Source organism: Charadrius vociferus, unplaced genomic scaffold, assembly GCF_000708025.1.
Source record: "Charadrius vociferus isolate BGI_N301 unplaced genomic scaffold, ASM70802v2 scaffold110, whole genome shotgun sequence".
NCBI lineage: Eukaryota > Metazoa > Chordata > Aves > Charadriiformes > Charadriidae > Charadrius > Charadrius vociferus.
In genome coordinates, this window is record NW_009646761.1 from 2,317,442 (window position 1) to 2,336,183 (window position 18,742).

At 34.9% G+C, this 18,742-nt stretch overlaps 1 protein-coding gene across 2 annotated transcripts in view; it reads right to left on the reverse strand.

Moving 5' to 3' along the window:
• DOCK9 (dedicator of cytokinesis 9) overlaps window positions 1-18,742 on the reverse strand; it is a 105,138-nt gene that overhangs the window by 37,304 nt on the left and 49,092 nt on the right. For both annotated transcript variants that reach the window (XM_009891816.1, XM_009891807.1), the window contains exons 24-34: window positions 17,649-17,764; window positions 17,444-17,513; window positions 17,181-17,306; window positions 16,980-17,051; window positions 11,662-11,808; window positions 10,875-10,958; window positions 10,131-10,242; window positions 6,002-6,180; window positions 5,112-5,228; window positions 3,445-3,565; window positions 2,478-2,611 (exon numbers count right to left, since the gene is read on the reverse strand). In XM_009891816.1, the coding sequence (XP_009890118.1) occupies window positions 2,478-2,611; window positions 3,445-3,565; window positions 5,112-5,228; window positions 6,002-6,180; window positions 10,131-10,242; window positions 10,875-10,958; window positions 11,662-11,808; window positions 16,980-17,051; window positions 17,181-17,306; window positions 17,444-17,513; window positions 17,649-17,764 (1,278 nt within the window). The remainder of the gene's footprint in view (window positions 1-2,477; window positions 2,612-3,444; window positions 3,566-5,111; window positions 5,229-6,001; window positions 6,181-10,130; window positions 10,243-10,874; window positions 10,959-11,661; window positions 11,809-16,979; window positions 17,052-17,180; window positions 17,307-17,443; window positions 17,514-17,648; window positions 17,765-18,742) is intronic.

Sequence of the window (18,742 nt, forward strand, 5' to 3'; positions counted from 1 at the left end):
GTGTTTCAAAATCCTCAGTCTGAGGATTTAAATGTTTGTTTAAAGGATAAATTATGCCCTTTTTAGTGCCTAATTCTCACTTCCAATATGAGGCCACTTATGCAAATGGAAAATGAACCAGACATTTAATAAGTCTGCATAAAGTCAACAGTCTGGTACAATTGATCTGTGCAAGTCTGGTTTCTACAAGAAAGCTGGATCATCTTGGCTCCGTGACCTTTTTAAGGACACACACCAGTGTTGGAAGAAAGCCTTCATATCAAAATTAGAAAAAAATAAACCAAACCAAGCAACAAAAAGCCCCATAGACTCAAGGGAGAAAAGCACTTGGTTTCACAAAGTGAGAAGTGCCAATACCTTAAGGGTAGAACAACCCTTCCTGGAACACTCCTCACCGAAAGCAGGAGACATGCTAATCCACGAGGCAACATTTCACAGCATACACGTCAATTCACTGCTGAGCCCTTTAACACATTCCATGTAAAAGGAAAGAATTGCTGTCCTAAAACAATCTGTGTAAATCTGTCACATACTAGCCATTGAATGGATGCGCAGTGAAACTGAATGTGCAACTAGGATTAATACTAGCCAGAAGTTACTGCAATTTAGGAAGAAATGGACACCTATATAAGCCTGGTTATTGCAGAGTCTAAAGATCTCACAAATTGTTTATCTTTGAAATATCTCTGGTGAACACGGAGGTGCTACTATGCAGCCTTATGGATACTGTAGCAGAGCAGAAACAGAATTTGAGTTTCCCAGACTTTTGGATACTGTCCACAGCACTACATAATATTCACAGAATTTTCAGAGTTGGAAGGGACCTCTAGAGATCATCTAGTCCAACTCCCAAACTCTAGTCCAATTCCCTCCAAAATAGTTGAAAATGTACATGGATAAAAGTAGGACTATTGCTACTCACGATCTTAATTTAAAATCATGTCAATAACCTATAAAGTATGCACATATTAAAATAGAAACTGATATACTTCCAGCCAATTCTGATTCCACAAGTATAGTTTTACAGGTTATTCTAAAAGCAAATTAGAACAAAAACATGGCTCTTCAGTAATGATATCAAGCAATGGGCAAAAATTCGAAGATAACGTGCACGGAACAACTGATCTACTAGAAAGAAAGTTTGGAAAGCAATGAATAAGAAAGCAGGATTAAGTATTACTCAGGGAAAATATTAACAAGCATGCAAAACATAAATCCTGTATTACCTAAATTGGCAGACCAGAGTAGAATTTTCAAAGGATGTTCACTCCTTTGAAAACCCTTTTACTTGGTAAAAACACTACACATTAGTAATTAACAACATGACAACTAGGTAATAGATGACAGCATTGCCATTTAGCAACAGTGTATGCACAAGATATTTCTTCATTTACTTGGTCCATGTCAAAGAAGATTTTTTTAGTTCTATTTATATTAAAGACCGTAAGACTCAAATTCTGCTGATATTTAAGCTGATTGGATTTTTATGCTTAAATCAAATCATGTACATGAACTATTCCAGGGTTGGCATTTAATAGCATTTTACATGGTTATATTGTACATATTCGCATTGAGATTCAACTGTTGCAAAGAAGTGGCAAAACTACTGATCACACACTTCACTCAGAAGCTTAACTATACCAAGCACAAAAACCAAATACTTCTTGTAACTGAAGAGAGAAAGCGGCATGCAAAATTTTCTCTGGCAAAGCTGGAATTGTCAGAAGTGAAAAATCCATAGTAACACGGTTTTTCTTTGCAGGGTGAGAATTTTCTTCTTCTTCTCCATTAGGGCGCATAGCATGAGCAGAGTGCCTTCTGAGAAGCTTCTCTCTCTGCCACACGAAGGCATGTCAGAGTCAAGGGGAAAAAGTTAACATGTTGTGACTTGCACAACAAGATCTAAGAAAATGAAATGTGATCAATATCAACACAAGCTCTAGAAAGACATGACTGAATACCTCATAGCTACTGCAGCCAGAGCTCCTAATTTGTAACAGCTTTAAAGTGAAATGATTTAGAAAAGTCAAACTAACATAAAAGAAGTCACCTAGAGAAAGCACAGCAACTGGTTTTTACACATTTTAAAGATGCTACATATATGGCGTATAGAACAGGATGGAGTGAAGGCCTCCACAAAATCAAAGAAGCTGTCCTAACTAGAATTCAGTGCTCAAGCGAAATTCAATGCGCTTCATCTAGTACCTTTCTCTAGCAAGGGAAACAACTACTGCTTGTTTACGTCTCTACATTGAAAATCTTTTTCTATTTTCTGCAAAACAGCTTAATAAATGCAATGCAAAAGGAGTTCATATGATAATTATTTTGCAAAAGAAAGAACTTATGTAGAATTCTGCTCTAGAGTTATTCTAGAAAGCCCATTCCCAATGGAGATTACGGAAGTTAACTCTTATGAGAATTAAGATGAAATTTCAGGAATACTCTTCGGGTTCTTTATTTTGATTTTGGTTTTTTACCTTGTCAAGGGAATTGCTCTTGTCACTTTGTCTTTCTGGGAGACTGTTTCCTGAGTCTGTGCTTATAAGAGAGCCTCTTGAGTCAGCGTTCCTCACGCTATTGATATTTGGAGTTGATGTGGTGTATGGGGAAGCTAAAAAAAAAGCCCAAAGCAATATAAACATCTCAAACAACACATACACTGAAAAAAGAGTCCACAGTTTAGTCAGACTTCTAAAACCACCATATATGTGTATATATTTTTAAGAAGGCAAATAATTCATTCAATTTACTTTTAATGAAGACAAACTTATTCTAGAGTTTCAGCAAAGTATATATGTATGTACATATACACAGATTTATGTGCAACTACATACACTTACACATAAAACCATGTAGCAATACATACACACTTATATGAAGAAGCATGTATATTTAAAAAAATCCCTCTTCCCTATTTTTATCTGGTTTTGTTCTCATTTTAATTCACTAGTAAGTGACACAACTAATTACAGCAGACAACAACAAAAATAAAAACACATTATAAAGCCAGACAGGAGGATGCCCACAGGTGTGCGCAAGCAGCACTCCACTTCGAGGTGATCCCTAACATCATGTACAATCATGGATTATGGCATTCTTGCCATAAGTGACTACAGCTGGTCTTATCTCCTGTTTCTCTGCAGCAAGCAAAAACTATCACCTTTGACACGGAAAAAACAAATCGGCTCTCTCCAAGAAACAGCTTTAGTTTCAAATAGAAAAGCAAAACCAAAAAGATCCCAAAAGAAAGATTTCATGTACAGGCTGTGAATTCTGGCCCACGCAGAACTGCTAATTGCATTAGGGTTCTGTTAATTAAAGCAGCAATAACATTCAAGTATACATGCACAGAGCAAACACAGTTGAACACAACAATTATTTCTGGTAACAAAGAAAAAAGGAAACTGGTCCTTTTAAAAATTATTTTATTTTTTAAGTGCTTACCAATGCCAGAGATAACACCAAACAGATCTTTAGGAAGATTGTTATCCAATGTGTTTCCTGATTTTTGTGGTGTTACTAGCTGACTTGCAGTTGGCAAATTAAGTGCATCATCCTTTGCACTCTGTTTGGAAAAGAGAGGAAAATGAGATTATTGTTTTCCAACATTATGGATTTAGTGAATACGACATACTTTACCTTTGAGACCAGTATTTGGTATACATTTGTTTCTTAAATTTTAATTTTTATTAAATATGCTCAAAAAGATGGAATGAGATGTTCAGGTATTTACACAAGCTTGGGACAGCCTAAAACTTAATATACCTCAGGAAACATTGAAGAACTAACTTAATATTCCATTGAATTTTAAACACTATAAAACAAATATTGCCAAAAGACCCAAACATTTGTCTTGTTGGAAGGGTATCATGAATTTCTTTCTTAATACCAAATGGAACACAGCAAGATATGGACAAAAATAAAATACATTAATAATTAAATCTTCAATTCAATAATTGTATGCAACTATAATACAGCAATACAAATCTTCACAAATTCCATTTGAATTCATTCTCCTGTAGCCCTCTTACACTACAGCTGTTCCAAGAGCACGCTCCTTTATGGTTAAAAATCATTCCCTAATTTCTAGAAAATTAACCTTTTTTTTTTTGTGGTCCATTTAATTCATTTATGTTGGACTGAACTGGAAAATAAGCTTTAAAAAAAAAAAAATCTACCACCAATATGCAATTCTTTCTGCTGAACAGTAACAGCAACTACTGGATTTATTGGGATTTTAGCAAACTAATTCTCTATGTGTTAGATGTCAGAGGAATATCCTCTTGCATAGAAATGAAGTGTGTGCAAGTGCCTCCAGTGCCAGGATCCACAAGAACAGAGGCAAACTGTTTATAGAAACTAGCAGGCAGACTGAAGAGAAGCGTATTTTTTGAGTAAAAAACAGAGACAATTTAATGAAATCTCCTCTCACAAAAAAATGTACCAAAACTGGTTAACAGACACAAAAGGAAGGAACTGTAGAAACAACTGGTATTTTTTACTTCAAATACACTGTTCCTTCAGCTTCTTTGTCTGCTCTTCTTAAAACACTCAAAAAGATGCAGTAGGTCCAATCCTGTGTGGTCTATAGTTTGTATCAAAATACAGGCACACGCACCAGAGATACAGAAAAGGAGAGATGTTACATGGCAGTATAATCACATGGCATTAGAATGATGCTGTGGCAATCTCTGTGGCCTAGCATCCTTGCAATCTCCAAAAATCTTCACAGGTTCAAGTAAAGATCGATAAAGGCACTGTAACCTGTATGTAGGACCACACTAGCCAGTTATCATGTTAGGTGTAACTTAGCTGGACCAGAGAAGCTGCAGCCAAAATCGTGAAGGTTTGCTAAGCTTTTAATTTTATAATTTTCCGCTAGACTTCGAGCAACCTGGCCTAGTGGAAGGTGTCCCTGGTGGAACTAGGTGATCTTTAAGGTCCCTTCCAACTCTAACCATTCTATGATTCCATAAAAAGCAAGGAGAAAACCTTGCAGAATTCTGAAGCTTATGAAACTCTGTTTGTGAGAAGTACGGTGTTCCATATACACGTTACTATTAAATTATGATAAAAATAATTCAGAATATCAAATAGAAATGGTCACTCACATTGCTGGAAGGGTTAACAGGAAATGGAGACACATCTTTAACATTGATTCGCTGAACATTTTCTATGAGCAGTCCGAAGAGCGGCAAATACATAGTGGCTATTCTTGCTTGATGGCTCTAAATAGAGTTTAACAGTTCATTAACAAATTACAGATTTAATTTTTAATCACCAATTTTTTTAAGCTAGTCACTCCTAAGTTACAAAAATTGAACATTTATTAAATATTTGCCAAGCCAGAGCCCACGTTCATAAGTTCATAAATGGCAAAACGAGTGATCATCTCTGTATTTAATTCTAATTCACAAAAGGAAAGTAAATTTTATTTACTGTTTCAGTACAATGCAGCAAAAAAAACCCCTAAATTAATATGATTTTATCTAAGACTAACCAATAAATTAATATTATGTTAGCTTGATAAATTAATGATATCTTCCATTAAAATTTTATGGACTCTCCACAGCACAACTGAAGTTAAAGTCAGGAAAATTAAAAATCACTCAAAATTTACTACTATGACTTGTAGCTTTCTCATATTTATTTTACAAATAATACATGATGGAAGGACAGCTGCCAAATATTAAAAGTTAATTTTTAATGAAAATAAGAGCTTTAAAAGCATTTGTAAAAATCTGATTACTTTAAGAACAACAGTTAGATTACACTGTGCTAAAATGTAATAAACACACGTAATTATGTTAAAAGGTGCTTTGTGTTTTCGTTTTGTAAAAATATGGGATTTGCAGATTGATTTTGATAAAATTTTCATACATATTTTCATTACAGTCTGAACAGAAATAGCATTGCTGCAAATTAACAAGTTTTTTGTGAAAGAAATGTTTCCACACTTCATCTTTATTATTTTGCACTACCAAAATAGCAATACACTTACCCTGGAAGCATATCTATCATCAAAAGAATGCTTTATCATCAAATTCTTGAGTACACTGATAGCAATCTGCCTCACGTCTCTGAACTCTTGTAGTGCATTGCCCACCTCCCTTAGAAGCAGTCCCACTAGGAAGTGATTTTTACAGAACTCATCAGTTAATGAATAGTCCAGGTGAAGGTCTGGAAGTAAAGTACAAGCTCTGTGTAAGGAATGGTACTACTTAAATCAATTTATCAATTAATTTAAGGCTGAACTAAAATGTTTCCAACATTATTGACCAATTCATATATATTCATACATATATAATATTTAATCATAGTTATTAATATATACTCAGCCCAATTCACTGCATAATGATGCATTTATTAAACAGACAATGACAATGTATATTCAATCAACAGAACATGATTAAATCTAAATATGTCATTTTGAAAAAAAAATTTATATACTGTCCAATATTCAAAAGTGTTCCTATTAAATTTACCTGGAGCAGCCTTTTATAGCTCCAAATTCCAATTTTAAATCTATGCTCAGGTACTGAAAACACATATAGTGCAAAAAGGTTGTGCAAATTCTATCTTTCAGGAATTTAGTTGTATGGTACAAGTAGAATTTAACTTTTAGTCTGTGGTTCAGTCCTAGGTTAGTAAATTTAAAGGACTGCAGGCAAAACATGGATTAAGAAGTTTTAGATTTCTGTACTGCACTATTAAGTTCCTTCTTCACTACCTTACACATGTATCTATTACGAATATAGACTATAAAGCCTGCTAAAAACTGTGACCTTGGTTAATTGATTTTCTCTTAGAAAATACTCCTAAAAATTTGCAGTGTGTAGTAAAAGTGTAATGAAGAGACTGCAATTGCAACACGCATGACCAAATTAAGCAATTTCATCTCCATTTATCACACAATAGTATTTAAACAACATAACTTATATGAATGTACGGAAATCAGACCTGCATTGTAATACAGTAGACAATTTTTCTGCTACAATTAAACAATACTATATTTTCAGAAATATTTATATAGTCAGTGTTAATGGCAATAGAATTGGAATTCAAGAACATTGTATTTGGAGATTTGCTCTTAACTCACTGCAATGAAATTTTATTTCATAAAGTATTTCTAGTAGTAGCTAACTGTAAATACCTATCCTAAGCCCCATATAGATTATAGATATTATATAAACAGACACACACACACAAACTCAGAACATTTGACACAGCAAAGTCAAACTGCTCCCCTTTAGAAGTATGTTTTGTGTAATAAAATAATCCAGTTCAATTATGTACTGAATATGACAGCCGAAGAGAAACTTTAGCTTGAAGATCTTGTTTATTAGAATATATATATGTGTGTAAAATTTTGGCTGAGAAGGTGTTCAAGAGTTTCTCATACTCACAGTCATTGTTCAATACAGTAATCAAGAAACAGATGCTAATCTCAAAGCACTTTAATTTTTCAAAGGGTTCTCCCAATATGAGAGACCATTAAGTCAGAGAGAAACACAGAAAAAACAGCACAGATGTTCTACAGGCCTTCTTGTAACTGAATTAAGAGCCAACCACGTCACCCAAGATCTCTTTTTCTTGATATGGCAAAACAGAGCCAGAAACACTTCTGATAAAGGTCTTCTTTCCTGGCCAAGCTCCTAATTCACCAGGGAGCATTATTTTACGCTGTTCTTTATCGTGTAATCAGAAACACTATTTTTTCTAGTTTTGCTCTTTTCTTAGGTCCCCCAAAACAGACAACTCATAGTCCCTTTTCTGTGGAAATATTTATGCAGTGTTACTATCCAAGACACTCCTGAAGGCTGAAAAAGCCAAAGACAGAAACGAGTTCTACACAGCTGTCCATCTCTTAGTCCCAAATCTTGTTCTGTCACCTTGATGAAAGCTTTAATTAGTTACACTCAACTTTACTTAGCCAACAGAGTCTGCTAAATAAATATTTCAGAAAATATAACCTAATCTACAAAAATACAAATGGTTTACTTGTTACTTGTTAAAGCACCTTCCTCACCTCTGCTTATTGATGTCTGCTATAGTTCGGTGCCTGGAAGAAATGAATAATGTCTTCACAGCCACAAACGCAATGGCTACCATACTCTTTGTTTTGGCACAATGTTAGATGTACCAGGAGCCCAACTGGGCTAAACAGAGCATTCATGATTGAGCTCCAGTGCAAAAGGAAAAAAGAAGAAAAAAAGAGCAAATAAAAAGATGCACATGAGGTGGAAGCAAAAACAAGCAACAAAAGAGGAATATAGAAGCATTGATCAAGTATGCAGAGATAGTGCCAGGAAAGCCAAAGCTCAGCTACAGCTGAAACTGGTAATGGACATCAATGGCAATAAGAACGGCTTCTGCCACTGCATTAGCATTAAAAGCCTGAATAAGGAAACCACAGGATATTTGCTGAATAGGAACTGTGATTTAAGGACAGTGGACTCGGGTAAGGCTGAAGTACTCCATACCTTTGTTACCTTATCCTTCACTGCCATAGTTCCCAGGCCTTAAGCGTCTAGAGACTACCTTCAAGAAAATTATCAGTAGTGGATCAGGTCAGGGATCTGACAAGAGACCTTCAGCCATGCAAATGTGCAGCACCAGATGAGATGCTGAGAGAGACAGCTGATATCATTGGAAGACGACTCACTATCACCTTTGTTCAGCCATAGTGATCAGGGGTTTCCCATAATTGGGACCTTGCAGTGACTGAAGGTAGACATTGCACACATCTTCAAAAATGGGAAAAATAATCCAGGTAACTACAGGTGTCGCTTTGGTCCTTGGAAAAGTCCTCTTGGAAGCCATTTTTCAGCAAGTGAAGAAGAGTGTGACCAGGAATGGTCAGGACAGATTTACCCAGGATAAACCATGCTTTACCCAGGATAAACCATGCTTGACTGACATGTGTTCTACAATGAACTCACTAGATCTGTGGATAAGGGGAGAATAGCAGATGTCCACATGGTCATTGTATCCAAACTGAGACATTACAGTCTAAGTGAATAGACACCTAAATGTGCGAACAAACTAGGTGGATCATTTGGCTCAAAGGTTGATGGTTAATGGTTTGTACTCTACTTGGAGACCAGCAACAAGAGGAGTTTCCCAGGGTCTGTCCTGCTTAATACTACTTCATCAATGACCTGAAAGAGATGGAATGCACCCTCATCAAGTTTGTGGATGGGGTACAGTCCATATTCTCAAAGGCAGGGCTGCATTTGAGAAGAATCTGGATTCTACAGGAATGGGTCAACAGAAACGTTAATTGAATTCAACAAGGACAAATGCAAAATTCTGCACCTGGGATGGATGAACTTCCTGCAATGGTACCAGCTGTGGAATGCCTTAGCTTGGGAGCAGCTCTGCTGAAAAACACCTAGGGGCCCAGGTGGACAGTAGCTTCAACAGGTGTTAGCACAGCATTCTGGCAACAACGAAGACTAACAGCATACTGGGCTGTATCAACAGGATCATAGCCAATTTATCAAGGGAAGTGTTTATTCCCCTTTATTTGGCATTTGTTAGACATATCTGTAATACTGTGTGTAGTATTTGGGCCTTCTAGTAGAAGGAAGGTCTTAACTTCAGTGAGACCAGCGAAGGACCACCAAGGTAGTTAGAGGGCTGGAACACATGCCCTGTCAGGAGAAACTGAGCTTGTTCCATCTGGAGAAAGGAAGGCTTGAGGTGACCTGAGCAGGAGGTTGGACTACAGACCTACTGAAGTCCCTTTTAACCTTAATGAGTATATGAAAAAAAGTAAAAGTACACCAAACCTCACACTGCCCACAGGAGTGTTGCAAGCTTCTGCAGCTAGTGAATTAAAAGCTAACTCATGAAAAAATGCAAATTTAATAATCATAGCAGGAAAGGGAGGAAGAGTCAAGGATGTAGTTTACCATATCTTTCAATGACTACATATTTTGGATAGATTACTCTGCTGCCTAAACTATTCTTTTAAGTTCAAATGAAAGGATTACAACTTTAGGCTTCTGTCTAACACTTCTGAGGTTTCCACCATCTCATAGTCCTGAGGTTACACAGTCTACACGCATAATAATAAAAAGGTGATGTCTAACAAATATACCACAGACTTCTTCGGAAGAATTTACCTTGGTATCTCTGAACTCTGCCTTTTCCAAATGGCATTGGTAGATTCAAAGGTATGTAGTGCTCATGATTACAGACTACACGAAGAAATTCAAATTTGAACTCGAAAAGAGTCTGCAAAAATAATTTTAAAGTATAAATTAAACAACTGATGCAGTGATTTGAATAACACATTAAAAGCAGCTTTCTGACACAAAAGGGTGATTACTCTCAGTCTTGCGGCGTAAGGGATATAGACTTGTCAAAGTTCCTTATGTCAGTATAAAATAATTCCAGCATAATTCATACTTGATAACTGGATATAGTTCTATTTACTGTTCCCATTGTTCAAACTTATTTAAATTTACTAGCATATTACACATTGATGTAAGAAAAGTTCTGACCCACAGAAGAAATTCTTCAGACATCTGGTACCTGCGTTCACCACCACAGTAAATGTACAGAAGCTTATCAGATATCTGCTCTTCCAACTTTAACCTTTCTCACATTCAGGCTTAAAATTTCTGTTAGTGTTGTACCCCCACCCCGCACCACTTTCACAATACACACACTCTAGGGTGAAGTTGCCCCTGAAGATGGGAATCAAAATATGAAAAAGTGATTTGATGGGAAAAAAATGGCCCAGGCACAGCACAGGGAGTTTGAATGTAACTGGGAAGAAGTCTGAGGAATTAATGCAGGGCTTTATCCACATGCATCAAGAAGAGGCAGCTCCTAAAAACAGTTTGTTTAAAAACATTGAGTACCTTCGGATCTCCTGGGGCAAAGCAGCTGATGTAGTTATTGATTTGCTTGAAAACAAAGCCTCTATCCATAAAAGTAAAACACCTCTGGCGAAAACAAGCAAAACCAAGATAGAAATGATTTAGTACTGTCTCAGTGCTCAGTAATTATATTTCTGTATTTAACAAGTTTATTTTCCAAACACATCATTGATATTTCAATTTGAATGTAAAAAACAGTAAAACAATCAGACTAAATACATGAATACCAGATTTTCCCTTAGAGTGCAGAATGTAAACAAACTGTAAATAAAAAGCAGTGTGAAGAGAAGTCTATCTTGACAGAAATGAAAATGACATGCCACCAGCAGCTTTATCTACCATTTTATTTTCCATCCTTTTTTCTCCCTACTGGATCTTATTGGCTGAAAAAGGAAAGACACTGAAAGTCTGTCTACATAAAATGCATGCAAATAAAACACTCCTCAAGGTATGAAGCTGTTGTAGAATTAGAAGGTAAGCTAGATAATATTTTTAAAGGAAAAAAATAGAAAGTTCAATATACATTTTGGATAAAACATAAATTCATTTAAAAAAAAAAAATCAAACTTTTGAACAGATGTCTTCTTGATTACAGAAGACACAAATTATACTTCAATGCATTTTAACTTGGACATAGAATTATACCTAAAAAGCATTATGCATATTCAGTTTTATATGAGTTGGCCTTAACATTCTTTAAAATCCATGAAGAAGCAGAATTATTGGGGAAAAAAAAAAAACAGAGAGAACAAGTCACTTGTGTACCTACTTTTATAAAGGCAGCAAGGCTATGGTTTGCATTTTTTGAAGCCTCTGGATTGTCTCTGTACTTCTGAGTGATGTGTGGCATTAGCATATTAACAACTGTTTCAACCGCATGATGAAAGGAAGCGGAAAATCTCTGGTTTCGCAACAGCTAGAAACAAATTCAGATACAATATTTAATATAGTTTATAACACCAAAATAGATCAGAAAACTTACTTTAGATGAGATATAGGTAACCTGGCAGGGAAAGGGCAGACAAAGAAAGGTTTCAAATTTTCTCATTTCTCAATTAAAGTAACGTTTCTTTAAATTCAAGATTTTCCTGAACTTTCTAGACTGAGGGGTAAAAAAGCATTTGGTTAAAAGAGAATATTACAACGTGTACTAACATCTGTTACTAAAATTCAAGCAAGGCAGTCTTTGATGACAAAACATATGTATAAGTTTGTAAGTGTAATGCATTAATATTTTTCTATACTACAATAAACTTGCTGACAGAAGCCAAGGATAAAAGGTAAGCATTTCATTTTATCTATCTTCCTTTGCAAAGCAGACACCAGCTGGTTCACATATAGTAACTGCATTATCAGACTCTCTTTTCTGTCTTGTAAAAAAACCCAGTTTTTGCTGTTCTGCAACAATCTTCTTAGTAACTCCTTTGCCTTTTTCCATTGTGGAAATTCTCATCCATGCTTCTTTCTCTTGCTCATCAGTGACTTCAAATCTCAGACTTCAGAATCTTATTCTCCATGTTTTTAAGTTTCCACAATCATAACTCTTTCCCCCTGCTTTTAGGTAGTTTGCCTGTTAGCTTAAAAGATTTCCTCTGTGTTCACAATTTCCTCCTTTCCACTCACCATCTATACTATCTTCATCAATGATTTTGTACATTCTGACCCATATTGGTCAATAAGTTCTCTTCAGCTTTTTGGCATGCAGAACCTCTTTTATTTCTCTACATCTTACAATCTTTAATAAAGATTCTGTCTTTTGTCTGAAGGGACTTAACGACGGGTGGTGTGAGGCTGAAGAAGTTGATGTTGACGAAAACTGTTTCAAATGTACAGTCATTACGTCTTTTCTTTCTGAAAACTGAAGTCAAAACATCCCAAGTGCTCTGAATACTTTTTTATTTAAATAAGTTTTTTTAACTATATTGAATGCAACATTCCTAGGCAGAACAAGTCATTGTCAAGTCCCTGCACAGATCAATGATTACACAATTTGTTCCCTTTGTGTTTCAACTGTGCTTCAAAGTCTTTAGTTGTGTTTTTTAAAAAAAAAATAGAAATTGAGGTTGAAACAGATCCCTGTATAAATAGCAACAGTACTCATTCATGAAATAACAATTAAAAATTAAAAATTCTGTTGGTGGGTATGCCAGTCAGTGTCCTACAATATTGTTGTAACAGCCTTTGTTGGACAGTTATTAAATATACTAAAAGACACTACAAAATTTTTCCATAGAAATAGTTTTGCTGCACTTAGAAATGTATCTGTTTATCAGATCTCACAAGTAGGAAACATCTGAATGCATGTAAAATTCATTACTTTACCCAGTAAGACAGAAAAAAGCGAGCAAAATAATTTATTTGATATCTAAGGGGCTTGTAAATCAAGAAGTGATGATCAGGAATGAGGATACACGCAAGCAAGAGGTGAGTTCTGCTCCTTTTTCTTTCATGTCACAGGGAAGATGACAAAGAGGTTAGTTCTAAAAGTGGAAACATCTTTTTTAACATGAAATGTGGAGACAACAACAAAAATCTGTCATAAAAAGTCACTCTGGTAGTTTATAAACTATGAACCTTACTTCATGTTATTGCAGGGGAAGAATAAGAACAGCAGTTCAAGGTGATACAGAGGAAAGTATTAGAATCTAAAGGTGTGCGTAAAAATAATTTCTTTCCTTTGTACAACTGAACAGCTCTATTTGGGGATTGCATTTGAAGTTACTATTAAAAAGAAACAAAATATTAACCTGAAATGAATGAGTTTCCTACACAACTAGTATACCTAGCGTGCAGAACTCTCTATTGAGTGGGACATCAATAGAAGCCAGACATATATTTTTCAGTATCAAGCTTAGGGGTTTGGGGGTGGGGTTTTTGGGGCTTGGGTTTGTGGCTTTTGTGTTGTTTTGTTTTTTTTTTTCTTCTTTAGATAGAATTACTGCATGTTTCCATACCTGTAAGTCCTACAAAAACATGGCAACATTTTGGTAGTTTCAATGCTGCATAAGAAAGTCTCTGCATGAACTGTTATTATCTTAGAAAGATTTATGGCCAAAGAACCTACTGAGACTATAAAAAACCCTCACTGTGCATCCTTATTTTGTGAAATAAAATGGGGTATCTTATAGATCCAAAAGTGCCATCAGTATTTAGATCACTTTTTTTGTGATTTATCTGCTTCTTTCTGGCAACTTGGAATCAGAAATAAAATGCAACTAGCAATTAGTACTTTCTTTGAAAAGAGTTATGCTCTTTCCATGCTCAGTATTTTCTCCGCCCACCTTGTACACAACACGTGTTTACAATCATGCTGTTAAGAGGTAGAGCATAGGTAGAGCATTTCATTAAAATGAAATTATATAATTTTTAGCCTACTTAAAGAATTTTGTAAGGCAGAAAGACTACTTAAAATGAACAAGATTTTTTCAGAATTTATATGATCATACAAAACCATGTAATAGACAAAATTTGATGCAACAAGTTGATGTAAAATATCACTTAAAGAAAGGTCGTAATTCCTAGACCAATCTTCAGAAATATAAACACAGAATTGTCTCCTGCCTACATCTTTTGGTGCATTTTAATGAAAATCCTAAGCTTACTCGTAATAACCCTTAGAAATCGATCTCAGAAGACCCCAGTTTGTACAGCATGTAATTCACAGCATATAGTAAATCACAAAATGAATTGCTGTCTTTCAAGTACAGCAAATCTGAGGCCATTAGATCTCAGCTACTGGTTGTTACTACTGAAAAAAAGGACAATAATCAGTGCCTTCTCTTATAGTTACTTAAGCCATTATCTAAGAGATGGAGGTCTGAGTAATAGTTATGCCTACTTCACTTTACACTGTATTTCCATAACACGAGCTAATCAAATCAGTCTCAGGCATCTGTAACTGACACACTGTTCCTTTAATAACCTTGTTTTCCCTAAAATGAGAGTCTTATTAAATTGAATTTGTACTTCAGATGTATATGCTGGTGCTCTCCAAACATAATGTATTATTAGGATTATAGACACATTAGGCTTTGAGGAAATGAGTCAGTACAGCGCTTGTGAAGGAAATAAATAATTTAATTTTATTTTTTTTTAAATAGTCAAGAACTAGTAGTAGTGTGAATGGTAGAATACCATACTACACAAGAAATGCAGATTACATGGGAAAGGATACTGAAAACATGGACACTGGCTGAGTCATTCTGAAAAGTAAATTGCATTTGTTTTGTTTGTTTACACAGATTCCTGCTTTAAAAAAAGATGACATGCTACTGTACTTATTTTATCCACCATCTGATCTCAATTTAGAAATGTAATCCCTATTGTAAGGAAGTTATAATTAAATTAAGGAAATGGGTTTGCATGACAGCAAGTGAGTGCTTTCTTTGAAGATTTTTTTAAACCAATATGCTGTTTCCAAACTTGTGAGGATTTCTGTAGGTTTGTTAAAATCAGGAAAAACTACATAAACTTTGTTTCGCCCAGCAAAAACTGCACGTTGTTGTTCTTCAGAGAATCACCTACCAAATCCAATAGAAAACACCCTCAAGCTATACAAGTTTCACACACACCATGTTTTGAAAATGTTGGCCAGATTACATTCTGTAATAAGAAAAACTGTATCTTGTCACAGAGCTGAATACTGTAAAATACTGTACTGTCAGATAAGCACCAAAAGCAACAAAAATTCTTTCAATTTTTCAATATAATTTTTAAATTCTAAAATTATAATTCAATTCTACAAGTCTCTAGAAAGTTTCAGCTTTTTCAGTGTTTTCTGCTTTATAAGATTATACTTTCATTTCAGTTGAATTAATTAAATTAATACAATTAATTTAACTGATTATAAGTTCAAAATAGTGGCGTGAAATAAGAAATACTCCATTCACAGAGTGGAAAGAGGTACTGTATTAAGGCAGATTTTTTTTATTTACTACTAGATGACAGTCAGCCTGGTGGTATGATTTAATTCTTCTAACTAGAAATAAATCAGTAACATGAACAGGAAAACATTTTTATTCTGTATTAGTATTCTAAGAAAAAGCGATGGTTACTAGGATTTGGATATCAAACCTGTTACTTTACAGGATATCTAATGATGAAAAATTAATTTGACCAATTATCACATGGAGTTCACATGCTTCTTAAATGAAAAATGAATCAATAAGCTCTTTAAAAATGAAATGTATTAGAAGAGTCCAGACACTTAAAGCAAGTTGAACTGGGACTCAAACTCTACTGATCACACCACAGCAAACTAGTATTAAGTGTAGCACTCTAAAGCTTTCTCACCCGATCATTGTCCAAACAATTATTTCCCCCCCTAACCGCCCATGTACTTCAGACTTGCAGTTATGTTCTAAATACACAGTGAAAATACTGACAAAGATTTCAGATCAGCTTGGTATGTTACTCAGCTGGGACTATTTTGTACACTTGAAACTTTACTTTCAAGACTTGCCTTAATAGAGGAGTAAGTAAACTAAAAAGCTGTCACAAATGTAAGAAAAACACTGCTTATAGGCCAAGCTGGTAGAAAAATGCCTATTTCTAAAATTTTAGCATTCTCCTTACAGCATAGGAAATAACACATAATTAAATATTGATACTTCTTACTGCATACAGAAAGACTGTAAACCACATGATTCACTGTTCTGAGAGTAATTTTATATCACAGCTACTGTACGGCTCAGGAAAAAGCCCACATATTTTTTTGTAGTACTCACATCAAAGTCCACAGTGATATCTCTTGCTTCTAGCTTCATTGTACCGTAAGTATTAAGAAATCTTAGTAAAGAGTCTGATGATTTACACAGACTGCTCTGCTGTATGGGTTTCAAGGGGTTTCTATCCTTTTATAATAATGTTGCATCTAGCCCTGTAGTTTTTTCTGTCTATTATTTCAACTGATTTCTCCTGCTGCTTTGCTTTTTCCCTTCCCTTTCTTACAAGTAAAGTTATTGTATATAAATCATAACCATGTATATATAAAACCTTTTCTTCTGATATGCAGTAAAAATATGTGATTGGAGAGACTATATAAATTCTCTTTAGAATAACATACTTTTTTTTCAAAAGTTGACGTACCTTCACTTTAGAGTTTTCTATCAAATGCTGAGCCATTGATTTTATCAGAACTTCAAAGAAAAACCATGAATACTGCGGAGAAAAGAAAACGTTCTGTAAAATTGCCACATGTATTCAACAACTATTTCAATATAGTTAGTTCCTATTCTTCAGTTATGACCAGATAAGAACATACAGTAAAAAGTATAGTTTAATGTATACCTTAAGCAGTTTGTTGCTTGTAAGAAAGTCAGCAGATGGCTTTAAAATTGTTGTCATGGATTTTGTCAGTTCTTCATGTACTGTCTTATACTCAGAAGCAACATAGGGTTCAGCTTTATAAGCATACTTGGGGAGAAAAAACAGAATATAATATGAAACTATGACATAATATGAAACAATTGAATTTAAACAGATGCAACTAAATTTAAATATACTCTTTTTAAAGAAATAATAAATGAAACATTTCATTTACTTTTACCTACCTTGACATAAGACCTCAAGTAGCTATCCAAGCCTTCTTCATGACACTGAGCAACAATATGGATAATAACCCTAAACAGTAGACAGAAACCAAGTAAGCCTACAAAGCAAGCTATGATTGCAACAGCAAAAATGCTACTCAGTTACAGGTTTATGTGATAACCCAGTGGTCACTTAAAACTCTATGAAGCACTTGAAATTCTTTACCTTGTCACATTGACTGCAACTTCCTCTTGAGTTGCTCTAGTGAGAACTCTAAACAACTGATTTAGAACAGTAGGCAGGAAAGCTATCATCACATGGCCTTCCATAGCATGAAGGCTCTAAAAGAAAGCAGTAATACTGTCACTCCCTTGAAACAACAGCATTTAAATCGCAAGTTCTGAAACAATAAGCTTTAATACAAGTCTTTTTCCAAAAATACATGCGGCTTCCACTATTTGGTGTTAATTAGCTGAAATAAAACTGCACAGAAAGCGACTGAGAATAGTTTCCAACATAAATGTTTGGCAAATATTTTCTACATTTGGCTTAATTATGAATAAAACTTAGGCTTTGTTAGAAGGATTTTAGAAGTAGTTACTTGTACTTTTCCATTCAAATGCATACTAGGTAACATTTCAATGAAAAGATGACCTGTGTATACCACAGCAAGCTGACACTGACTCTCTGGTTTACTTTGCTATTTTGTCTACCAATGCTGACATTTAGCAAACAGAAGTTCCACAAAACCATACAGATTGCTTACCTGTGGTAAGTGCAATACTAGTTATACTAGCTACTGCAAAACAATAAACTAATACATTAAAAAATAGAACAAACTAAAATCCCTAACTACCTAATGCTGGAAATTGGAGACAGTGAATTACTGACCACTCAACTTCTTCATGATATGCCTTTGCATTCCATCACATGCAAAAGATATTACAGAAGTAACCACCCTGACATAAAAGGCAGTGTATGGCATTTCATCCTACGTTGGTTTATGCCACAAAATTCCCTGGAGTTAAAGGGAGTTTGGTAAAAAAAAAAAAAAAAAACAAGAAAAAAAAAAGACTATATTTGCTGAACATGCATACAGACAACACATTTCAAACATTTCCATTCAGTGTTAAGTAGCTGCCATGGTTCTGAACGTTTTCCTGTGTGCACATTCACACTATTCAGGACTCAAAACAGTCTTCCTACACGATATGCGATTTTTCTTGGAAACAACAGTCATGCACTACAGCATCTTTTCTATAGATCCTGAATATCAGTGCACTGGGTAAACATGCAAACGGAATTTCAGCTCACGCTTT